The sequence below is a fragment of the Oncorhynchus mykiss genome, chromosome 23 (genome assembly GCF_013265735.2).
Source record: "Oncorhynchus mykiss isolate Arlee chromosome 23, USDA_OmykA_1.1, whole genome shotgun sequence".
In the NCBI taxonomy this organism is placed as follows: domain Eukaryota; kingdom Metazoa; phylum Chordata; class Actinopteri; order Salmoniformes; family Salmonidae; genus Oncorhynchus; species Oncorhynchus mykiss.
This window is the reverse complement of record NC_048587.1, coordinates 29,127,705-29,140,122: the sequence shown is the minus strand read 5'-3', so window position 1 is coordinate 29,140,122 and position 12,418 is coordinate 29,127,705. Positions and strand designations below refer to the sequence as shown.

At 41.0% G+C, this 12,418-nt stretch overlaps 1 protein-coding gene and 1 long non-coding RNA gene across 3 annotated transcripts in view; one reads left to right on the top strand and one right to left on the bottom strand.

Annotated features, from left to right (window-relative positions):
• The window catches only part of LOC110502554 (pro-neuregulin-3, membrane-bound isoform), a 511,715-nt gene that overhangs the window by 492,638 nt on the left and 6,659 nt on the right, over positions 1 to 12,418 (top strand). For both annotated transcript variants that reach the window (XM_021580674.2, XM_021580673.2), the window contains exons 7-8: positions 3,181 to 3,296; positions 5,209 to 5,394. In XM_021580674.2, the coding sequence (XP_021436349.2) occupies positions 3,181 to 3,296; positions 5,209 to 5,394 (302 nt within the window). The remainder of the gene's footprint in view (positions 1 to 3,180; positions 3,297 to 5,208; positions 5,395 to 12,418) is intronic.
• On the bottom strand, positions 5,270 to 8,480 carry LOC110502556. The gene is made up of 3 exons (XR_005039164.1): positions 8,141 to 8,480; positions 6,837 to 6,916; positions 5,270 to 5,366 (listed from the first exon to the last, which is right to left on the bottom strand). It is a non-coding gene; the product is annotated as an uncharacterized LOC110502556 (long non-coding RNA).

Sequence of the window (12,418 nt, the reverse complement as noted above, 5' to 3'; positions counted from 1 at the left end):
TAGCTACCGCTCTACACTGTCTGGTCTGTATTTAAATTTCAACTATTTCAACGTGTGGAACACGTCCTCACATTCTCTAATCTAACATCATTCCATCACGCCGACACAATGTCTGTACTCACTTGGGCGTGGTTACTGACTGAGCAAAAGTTGATATGAAAAACAATTCTCATTTAGATGGCTAAAATCACATTGTTATCTCCACAAAAGTATTCTTGTACTTAATAATTAATTTTATACAACATTTAGATGCAAACCTGATAACTACAATGTGTACACCCTCAGAGATACAGTTATTATGTTAGACAGTCTTTAAGTTCTTTGGCAAGAGTCTCTCTGTAACACTCAGACATTCCATTCTCAATACTGCAGAGCCAAAGGGAGAGTTTCTGCCAGGTATTTACGGTGAGGTTTTTAAGTCATAAAACCGGGCCAACTCCCCCAGGAGAGAGAATCTGTCGTCCATTGGCCTTGCTGATGATCCCTTCGAGTCATGAGAGCAGAATCTACGAAGGCTAGCAGCAGCGGGAGAAGGAAGGTCCTGAAAAGGCTTTTTTCTTCTGGTTCAGCTATCTTGATCTCTTTTGTGTGTCTTCATTATTTAATCAAACAGCATGCTTAAAGCATCAGACAAGTTCAGTAAGTTACAGTTGATTTGATTAAAACACATAGGGTGTTTCTATATATGGAAAAATACACATTTAAAATTCTCGTTGAATGCAGGAAATTAGCTTTACATGCCCCCAAAAAATCTGAGGGAAGACCCCCTGCCAGGTTATGCCCCCCCCCCACACACACACTTCTAAAACCAAAGTTGCTTTCCTGAATAATACATTAATTTGGCTTGATTAATTCAAAATCACATTTGAATTATAGTAATATTTTTAATCTTGCTGCATTAATTTAATGTTGTGTATTTGAAATCCATGCCTCCTTATTAATGTTGTGATAAATGTATCAGTATTGATTATTCTGAAAGAACCAGGTACAAGTCAAGGACCCATATTTGTCCAAGATCCAAGTATCCAAATGGAAGGTCAGCTTAGGACAAGGAATAGATAGCAAGAGTCTACCTAATGAGCTCACTATCCTGCTATTAGTCATACAGCTGAGAAGTCATGATGACATCTCCTTTACTTAGTCAGGGCTCATGCTGTTTCCCCATCAAAATGACAAAGTCAGCCCTGGCAGCAGTGGACAGGAAGAGGGTAGACAGGGCACAGTAGTAGGCACCATTGATATGGTGTAAAAATAATGAGAATGCCATAGAAGATCTGCAGGAAATCCTTGAAGGTCACCTTCTTGCTATTAAGAAACAAGTTACAGGTCTCTCATTTTGGTCATACAATGTGCACACTGGATACTTTAAAAAGTGGTTCAGACTCAGAGACATGTCTAGTCTTAAGGTTAAGGAGTCATCCAGTTCTCTGTTGAAATACCTCAAATTCTCACACCTGCTCCCACTCCCCCTCCTTGGCGCTTGAGGGCACCAGGCTACCCATCATTACGCACACATGTAACCATCATTACACCCAACAGCACAATATTGGACTCACCAGGACTCCTTCACTTTGTTGATTGCCCCTCCTTTATCTGTCTGTTCCTCAGTTTGTTCCCTGTGTCAGCATTATTGTCATTATGTTGTTCATTGTTTAATGTTTTATTAATTAAATATTCACTCCCTGCACTTGCTTCCCGTCTCCAAGTGTCTGTACTTACAGAATGCTGACACCACAATTTGAAGCATCAAGGAGTATTTTGTTTTGTTGGTGATTTGGGGTGCCTCTGCCAAAGGAACCAGGGGTGCCTCGGTTGGCTCGGCAGGCTCGCACCCCACATCATGCCTCAGCCGTCTCGTCAGGCTCCCGTGCCTCAGCCAGCCCGTCGGGCTCCCACGTCTCAGCCATATCGTCTGGCTCCCACGCCTTAGCCGGCTTGTTGGGATTCCATGCCTCAGCCGGCCTGTCTGACTCCCATGTCTTGGCCGGCCCGTCAAGCTCTCCCGCTCCCCCTCCCTGGCACTCGAGGTCACCAGACTGCCAATCATTACGCACACCTGTCACCATCATTATGCGCATCAGCGCAATATTGGACTCACCTGGACTCCTTCACTTTGTTGATGGTCCCTTCCATATCTGTCTGTTCCTCAGTTTGTTCCCCGTGTCAACATTATTGTTGCTATGTGTCCCCTGTTCAGACGCTGTCCTTGTTTGTTTCTTGTCAGATATGTATTAATTGTTCACTCCCTGTACATGCATCTCGTCTCCATGCGTCTGTCCTTACACCAATAGCTTTTTCTGTAATTCTAGATCATCATTGTCTGCGTGTACTGTTAATTGAGCTCCCCAACAAGTTAAACTGGTTGGCTAGCAAATTGCTGCATGAGTCCATCTATTTAACCCAGATTCTTACATCCTTATTGGAACCATTTATACTTGACCTAGTATTATTTATATTGTGTCAGTGAATTCATTATTAGAGCTCCATTATCAGAAATGGCTCTCAGTGTGAGGAATTGCTAATAAATCATGCTCGCGCTCTAGGCGACAATAATAAAAGACATCTGAGAAATTATTTAATATAATCTTATCTTGGATTAATGCATGGTTGCTATCAGGGATAGTGGTACCAGGAACCTCCTTGGGTTAATCTGCTGTCTGTCCGGACGTAATATCCAATTATAGTGGCTCTCCTCCTCTACATCACTCCTTTATCAACTATCAGCATTCCTATGCTACACTTGAGATGTATAGTTCTACTTCAATTTCAATTTCTCTTCCGTTCTCCCTAATTGACACAGCAAAATAGAGGAAGGAGAGTGGAATAGATATAGAGAGCAGGAATGCCATTTAGATTCCTGTAATCATTCTTCTCTAGTCCCGTAATGGTCTATCTCACGCTGTGACAATCAAAGGGGGGATTGTGTGTGAGCACACTGGGTTATGTTAAGTGATGTACATTTTTAGATATGCCTCCAAAAGAACATGGCCATTCCATACTGACTCTGGAAATGGAGTGCTAAAAAGAAAACATCTGTGCCTACCTGTACTTAACTATTTGCATAGTCCAAACATATTTTTATTGTATGCCTAAACAAGCAATATGATCCGTCTAATCAATATAGATTAATGCTGATACAGTAATAGGTTATATGTTTTTAAATGTCTGTTTATTTTGCAGTATTGTAAGAGGTCCTCCCAGCCACATGAGGGAGCTGTTTGCAAGTCCAGCTTTTCCCAGTGCAACGCCACTCCTACCGACGACTCCAGAGGTCCAGGCTCAGGAAAACATTACAGGTATGATGTTCACACATAGATCTCAGTGGTCTGAATGATGCATACTTCTTTGTGGAACAACATCGTACAAGGACAAAAATCATAATGATTATCCTAATAATGTGCTATGAGGATTGGTTCTATGCCCCTTACAGTAATTCACAGAGACGCAGAGAAGAGAGAAATCAAATTAACCACATTACAGTGCAACCGGAGATAATTGTGGATTTATTGTATGTTTTAATGAATGATAGTAATTCAATTGTAGATAAACATTTTAATGCGCATATCTGTAACCGGGATGAACATGCCAGCGAAGGGTCAGAGATCTGACTCCAACTACATTAAATGTTCTTTATGAGCCAACTGCTGTATTACATTGAGTAAATTTCCACATTGCGGAATAATGCGCTAATGGAATGATCTGTTGTGTCTTAAATCATTATACGACATTAGCTTACTGGAAGACCACATGTAGGCAAAAGATGTATAACTGCATAGACTTACATTATTCAAAATCCCATATGATTCAAATGTCAGCGCTAGCCATATATAAAGTTCTGGGAACAGCTAGTCCTTAGTATGACAATGAAGTCCAATCACAGTCAAGCTGATCTCTCTCATTCAAAGCCCCGATATCCATCATTAACTGCTCAGTGGTATTTCCTGCTATCCTCTGTTTCGTATTCCATTTGTATTCAGTGAGCTGCATGCGAGCCAGGACCCAAGGAATGCTATTGACTTTACATGACTTCAGGACTAGGGAAACCGCACTCACTCATAACGCATTGTGAATTTCGCCAGCACACCAACCTGCCTGCATAATTACAAGGTCATTATGGTGGCTCTAGAGATCTACCTTTCCTTGTCAGTGTGTGTGTGTGTGTGTGTGTGTGTGTGTGTGTGTGTGTGTGTGTGTGTGTGTGTGTGTGTGTGTGTGTGCCTTAGCCTTCCATGCATGTCTGTTGGGATTACAGATAAACAAATCATTTTATGTCTGTTTGGCTTAATCCACACCCGCCTGTTTTTTACGTTTTAAGATCCGACAACAATTTGATTCCCCTTTTTTTTCAGTGGCTGGATTGTATATTGTTTGCTTACAGTCCTTGACCTTGCCATAAGTGGACTTTAAAGGATCATCTCAGTTTGTATGATTGGAATTGTGTCGGCTTAGGGGGCATTTGGATACAGTTTTCAGCAAATGGAAGTGAAGATATGTTTCCAAAACAGCTTGAAACTTGACAAGCTCTTTAGTGGATTTTGTGTCTAGGAACTATTTGTGCATCACATTGTTCTATCCTCACTCCTTTGGCAGCTGGTTAGTTGCAAGGCTTATCTGAAATGAAATGACATGTGCTTTAATTGTCTATAAGCATTTTATGTGCATTAGAGATAAACTAGCAATACAAATATGATCTGGGACACAGAGAGAAGTCTTCAAAGTCCTCACTGCACATGATAAATCAATCACTTCACACCCCAAACCTCAATCATGTCAAAACACAGCAGAATCCCAAAAACCCACACTGCAGCAGGAAACAGGAAATATTAGCAGAGGGACACAAAAGTTGTGTGACAAGGGAAACTCTAGTTTAATTGACTGGAGAAATGGCATGATTCCTTTTATCCCTGATGGATTGACAATCAGCCACACTTGTCCAATAATCTGTCTTTAATAGTTTATGTTCCTCTGAATATCATGGGCATTCTAGCTGTGTGTTGTCTTGTGGCAGTTTTGATGTGAATTTTCAGTTGTTCATTTTCTGGACGAGGGAACTCCTGGTGTTAAATCTTCTCATCCACAGCCATGTGATGGCTCACAATAGAGATAGTAACATAACCATGGTAGGCTACAGTTAATGTGATGTATCATACAGAATACCTTTAAGTGACAAAAATCACTTTTGATCCCTGTCCCTGTGTTTGATTTTAGAAGCAGCTCCCTGTCTCATAGTCCAGACCAGATAAGTAAAGCCACCCATTGGTCAGTACCTCGTAAAACTCCGCCCATACCCAGAGGAAGACGAAATCCAGTTGGAGGATCCAAACATTCTGGCCCCGCCTACCAACACCTCCAGGAATTGGAGTCATCTGAGAGGGAGGTTGAATTGTTGAAAGGGTAAGTTAAACTGTTGGTTTATCAGATACATTTAGTAATGACTACATGTCAATTGTCATTCAATTTAGCAGTAATAGTGGAAATGTGTACATCATGTCCTTCACCTTGAATACTACTTCTTCAACCATGACTTAACTCAGAATTCATTTGTTTGTAAATTTTGCCTACCAACCAGTGTGCCAAGCAAAACATATAAAACAATGTTTTTTTTGACAGAGCAACATATCACAGCAAAATGGATTACACAACTAGCCACAGACTCCAAGAGTTTAGGTACATTCAGATTGTTTCCGTTCGCTGCAGTGGTGTCGGAGTCATTCTTTTGTAGCATAGAGAAAGCACTGCTGTGGCTGTTTTGGAGAGGAGGAATGGTGCATAATGAGCCCAGCCTATACCAGGCTCTTATCCCTGGCTGTGCGGCCCTTATGTTTGCCTCCGTCATCACACCTCCGACAGCTTTCATCTCTGATTTATGGATCCACCTGTACTCTTTAAACAAGAGTCCCTTTCTCCAAATCCCACAGGGCGACGGCTGCTTTCTCTCCTTCACTTGCTCTAGCTCTCTCTCGCTCTCTCTTTCTCTCTCTCTGTCTGCCTATCTCTCTCGAGCTCCCTCTCTCCTTCCTGTTTCCTTTCTCGCTCTCTCCTCCTCAAGTCCCTTCTCTCTCCATTTAATTCTCTCCTTTTCAAGTCACCCTCTCTCTCTCTCTTCCTCCCATATTATCTCTCACTCTCTCTCTCTGTCTCTCTCTCCATTTCTCTTTCTCTCCTCGCCGAGTCATTCTAAAAAAAGCCACAGAATGTGGAAAGCTGTTGCCTCGGCGCCGACAAAGCTTTAGATTTCATTTCAAGGGGAGAAATTTCAGAGGCAGCTTGTTTTAAGAACTGAATAAAGGAGGGGACCCTCTGCACACACGTTTTTTGCTCCTTCTCTTTGTTTTTCAATGTGCTGAGCAACGATAGAAATAAGGTTATGTTATGATCTGCAGTAAAATGTTATTAGCTCATTAGCCTGTCGGCTGTGGATTGTCTTTTCAATGACAGTCATGCGCTGCCATTCTTCTCTCTTAGTTTGTCAGTGCCTTACAGAGGGGAGGGATTCAGTGGGCAGCTGAACAGCAAGACCTTGACACCAGGCATGACTCACTAAAACAGACAGGCTCTGGGGGTGTTCCATCTGAGCAGGAACTTCTAAATAGAGGGCAATGCTTTAGAAATGTGGATAAGCTTGGTCACGTGTTACAGGGACTGTTCCAGTCAACTAATTGGTTGATATTGTAAGTATGTCTTGGGCTCTACAACTTGGTGACCAGACCACTGTCAAGTGCTTGTAGAATAAGCAATTACAGGGGAACTGCCTAACTCTGCTGACATACCAGGTGCTAGACATGGGCTCCAGCTGACCCGAAGGCAGAAGCACATGATTAGGTGGAAAGACTGACCTATTTCCAGATTACAGACAACTAGCGCAGAGAGATAGAGATTCCCCATTCAAGTGCAAGCTTGAGTTGCCATGGAGACTCTGCAGTAAAGGGAGACAGGTGAGAGCACAATGAGAGAGAGAGAGAGAGAGAGAGAGAGAGAGAGGAGGAATGTATAAACTACATGTTTTGCATACAATAGTCAAACAAACCAGTAAGACGTGCTATCCCTCTTCTTCCATGCCTGTCAGAAAACCTGCCGTTATCTCTCCAAAATGACTTACATGGACACAGAACTCCACTTGTGTTCTATTGTTACTAGTATTTTTAGATAAACCTGTCAGGTTTCTCAGGGCTTTCTCTGAATCCCCCAGGTGAAGAATTCAGAGGCAAAGTTGAAATATGCAAATACCTGTCTGTCATTGCAGTGAAAGTGTTGCAGACACAGTGTAGAGATACTTCAGCATAAATCAGATATCAAAGTACCTGCCTTAGCTGTAACTTGGCTCCTTTCTACAAGGTCATTATCACTGTAATTGATTCCTCTGACAAGGTCACTTATACAGTATAAGGGAGCGTTGATGATCGACCTTGGCTGTTCCGCCCCCGTCAGACTGGGTCGTAAGTCCCTCACCCTCCACGGGCCTACACATCACTGGTCAATATCATTCTAATACACTATTCTGTCTATCTTTAATGGTCTTCTAATTATTTAGGGAATTTTAATTTACTCAGGATATTACTCCTGAATGAACCGGCCAATAGTCTGTCCCAGAATTTTCTGGAACGCTCCTGTCTGACAGCTGCAATAGCTTGTTCATTCATCAGTTCAATTTGGAAAATCATCACTACTATCCCAGGCTCTACTATCCCAAGCTCTTTGTCATTTGCATTCATAAACCATAATTAAACACTACAGTATTATCTAAATAGCCATAAAACCCATATAGATATCTCTGTAAATCCATATAGATCATAATACAAAGTGGAATCCTAATATTCCAGTGTCATGTTCTGACCTTAGTTCTTTTATTATGTCTTTGTTTCAGTATGGTCAGGGTGTGAGTTGGGTGGGTTGTCTATGTTCGTTTTTCTATAATTTGGGATTTCTGTGTTCGGCTTAGTATGGTTCTCAATCAGAGGCAGCTGTCAATTGTTGTCCCTTATTGAGAATCATACTTAGGTAGCCTGGTTTCACTTTTGAGTTGTAGGTGTTAATTTTCTGTGTTAGTGTCTGTGCCACACGGGACTGTTTCGGTTTGATTTACTTCACGTTTATTGTTTTTTTCAGTGTTCGTTAATCATTAAAAAACATGAACACTTACCATGCTGCGTTTTGGTCCTCCGATCCTTCATACTACTCCTCTTCGTCAGAAGAAAACCCTTACACCAGGGCGCTCTTGAAAAATAGATTGTAATCTCAATGAGCCCTTCCTGGTTAAATAAAGGTAAAAAAAAATTAATAATAACCATTAAAAAAAATGTTATACAGTACAGTATGGTTTAAGGTACATATCTGACCCAGGAAGCTAGGGTAGAAATGTATAGAAACATATTCTATTCTTATTTACAAAAAAAAATGGAAACATCCTAAACAAACAGTAAAGGTATCCAACAAGCTTGATGTAATCATTGCGTGCTAGGGATATGGGACCAAACACTAAACATTTGACTACTTTAATACACATATACACTATTTGTCCCAATAGTTTTGGTCCCCTAAAATGGGGGGACTATGTAGAAAAAGTGCTATAGTTTCTAAACAGTTCACCCGATATGGATGAGAATACCCTCAAATTAAAGCTGACAGTCTGCACTTTAACCTCTTTGTCATTATCATTTCAAATCCAAAGTACAGGAGTACAGAGCCAAAACAACAAACATGTGTCACTGTTCAAATACTTTTGGAGCTCACTGTATATTCACATTCTGTTGGGTGCATGGATGTTTTCAGGCTGATTGCATTTTCCACATCCCTGTTATCAGAGATCATTGCCCAATATGGCTGTCGTAATATGGCTTGTTCAGGGCTTATTCCAAAACCTCAGTAAAAAAGAGATTCATCAGCTTTGAGGGCTCTTAAATCTCTGAAGGCTATTACAGGAGAGTGACTCAAAGTTACATATTGATGCGACAAAAGCAGCTAACCTTTGTCAGGGATTATGAATTATTACACTCTTAGAAAATAGGGTTATTTGGGATTGTATATAAAACCTTTAGGTTATTTAGACCCTTTACTAAAAAAAAAGGTTGTATACTGTATATTAACTTAGTGAATGCAAAGAACCTTTAGGGTTCTAACCCTTACCCCAGAGTGTAATATGGATTTAATAATATGGATTTTAGCCACCAACAGCTAACAGTCACGTCCAGAGTCGCCGGAAAACAATGTGGTGCGGCAACATTTGCCTCAGTACTTTTCCACACCACTTTCAACGGAGAAGCACTGAACGCGTTTACCAGACAAGTTTTGTCAGGTGAAAACAACCCTGTGCCTCGGATTTCAAGCAGTAACCCTCACGCTCTCTGCGACAGGTGGATTCACTTGTCAGTCACAGTGGTATCCTAGCTACAGCTTACTCATCAACCACGACTCTCAACAACTATGTTTGGTTGCCCCAGCACCTTGTTGGTTGTTTGACTCTGCACTCTGCACTTGGTTTCTTTCTTTGCTCACCCTCCTCTCCAGTCTGTGGAATCTGACTTTACAGCTGTGTTATCTAATGGGAACCTTCCTCTCCTGACTGCCTGGTTTGCCTGCCTCATGAGAAAGCAAACACACATTAATAGGAAGCAAGGTATGTGTTTGTAAAAACAGTTTAGTCGTCCTCTAAAACTATATAAAAACATCCATTCGATAGCTAGTAAGACCAAACTACTAGTGTTAGCTTTAGCTTGGCCTTGCTAGGTCAGATATACAATAATTTGAGGAGATGGGAAACACAATTCTAATCTTATTAACGCCCATTGTGTACATTGCCCATGTGTCGTCAATGGGCCACGTGGAACATTCTGAGTGATTCTGGGACAAGGAGTGAATGGGAGTCAAGTGGGCGCTAGCTCAAAAACCCAACATGAGCATTTTAATTTGTTATGGATCCCCATTAGCCAAGGCAGCAGCTACTCTTCTTGGGCTCCAGCAAAATTAAGGTAGTTTTACAATTTTAAAAACATTACAATACATTCACAACAGATTTCATAACTCATTAAGTGTGTGCCCTCAGGCCCCTACTCTACTACCACATATCGACAACACAAAATCCATAGCTGTGTTCGAATACTCATAGAAACCACACTAACCATACTATTTGTGACGTGATTTGTGTATATAGTATGCTTATTGGTCATAGTATAGATATGCCAAAAGTTCCCGGATGTCGAACTAAATTGGCCAAAACACGTAGTACACAAGCAGTGTACACTATTTCCGTGCTTTTAAGGGCCATAATGCAATTCTTCAGAAAATGGGGGTGGCTTCACAACGTTTTAAGATTTGAAGAAAATGGAGGAAAATATGCAGCCGAAGTCTGACGCGAGCTGACACAAATTCATTTCTTAACTAATTATGAAAAATGTTTAAAAAATGCTGAGCAATTTCATAAAGTGGCTGACAATTTGTTAGCTAGGCTATCCTTACGAACAGCATAGCATTACAGCAGTATGTACCGGTATGTTAGCTAGTTACCTAATGTTAGTTGGATACTAATACATCGAACTTGCCAGGCAGATATTACCTAACTACCTACCCAACGTTTATTGACTTGATTATTCACATAATTCTTAGAAAAGTGGTAAAGTTGTTGTATGTTTCAATGGACATTGTTAATTCTGACTATCTACTCTGATTTCAGAGCACTCTCGTCTGAGTGTGCCAGAGCGCAGAATAATTGAGGAATTTATTAACGCTCAACACCCGTTGAATATGGCCGGTGGCCGGTGTCAGTAAACGTTGGCCAAAAAAAACGTAAATTAACTTTTGCCAGCAGCACAGTTACAGTCACCAACACTCTGGATAACAGAAAAACAGCCTAACCAGCTCTGCAAGGGCGAGAAAAATGGTCAGAGTGGTGTGTTCTCTCATTTGTGTCTGGATGTTGCTCGCCAACATTAGCCAGTTAGCTTGGATGCTTGACTGCCATTGAATGATCGGATCAACCCTACTCCTCGGCCAGAGCATCTAGTGAGCACTCTGAATGCTCCGAGAGTGGATTTATTAACGCCCAGAGCGCGCTTTGGCACTCCAGATTGAATTTACAAAGACACCTGAAATCGTAAAATGTCTAATTAGTAATTTGTTATGCTAACAAGCTAGCAAGAGGTTGCATAGCATCAGCATCAACTTCCGGTAGACAGGCGAAGCGCTAGTATGCTCAACTGAAACAATAACGTTAGTTTACAGTATACTGAAATGACATAATACTATATAGTATGTAGTATATACTCATTAAGTATGTAGTATACAGTATATTAGTATGGGTATTTGTACTCACATGTATACGTGTGTGTATAGTGCGTATGCTGTCACGTGTTTGTGACACGTGTTTGTAAGCAGGTGTCTGTGCCTGTTTGTGTTGCTTCCCAGTCCCCTCTGTTCCATAAGGTGTATTTCAATCTGTTTTGTAAATCTAATTTTACTGCTAGCATTAGTTACTTGATGTGGAATAGAGTTCCATGTAGTCATGGCTCTATGTAGTACTGTGCGCCTCCCATAGTCTGTTCTGGATTTGAGGACTGTGAAGAGACCTCTGGTGGCATGTCTTGTGGGGTATGCATGGGTGTCTGAGCTGTGTGCCAGTACTGTAGTTCAAACAGACAGCTCAGTGAATTCAACATGTCAATACTTCTCACAAATACAAGTAGTGATGAAGTCAATCTCTCCTCCATTTTTGGCCAAGAGAGATTGACATGCATATTATGAATGTTAGCTCTCTGTGTTCATCAAGGGCCAGCGGTGCTGCGCTGTTCTGAGAAAATTGCAATTTTCCTAAATTCCTCTTTGTGGCAACTGACCACACGACTGAAAATGTGTCCAGGTGTGACAAAACTAGGGCCTGTAGGACCTGTCTTGTTGATAGTGTTGTTAAGAAGGAAGAGTAGCGCTTTATTATGGAAATACTTCTCCCCATCTTAGATAGTGTTGTATCAATATGTTTTGACCATCAATATGTTTTGACCATGACAGTTTTACAATCCAGGGTTACTCCAATCAGTTTAGTCTCCTCAACTTGCTCAATTTCCACATTATTCCTTACAATATTTAGTTGAGATGTAGGGTTTAGTGAATGATTTGTCCCAAATACAATGCCTTTAGTTTTTGAAAAATGTATGACTAACAAAATCCTTGCCATCCCTTCTGAAAGAAACTGCAGCTCTTTGTTAACCTTTTCACATGTGAGTTCCAAATAAACTAAGCAAAAAAGGAAATGTCCTCTCACTGTCAACTGCGTTTATTTTCAGCAAACTTAACGTGTAAATATGTAACAAGATTCAACAACTGAGACATAAACTGAACAAGTTCCACAGACATGTGACTAACAGAAATGGAATAATGTGTCCCTGAACAAAGTGGGGAGGGGGGGTCAAAATCAAAAGTAACAGTCAGT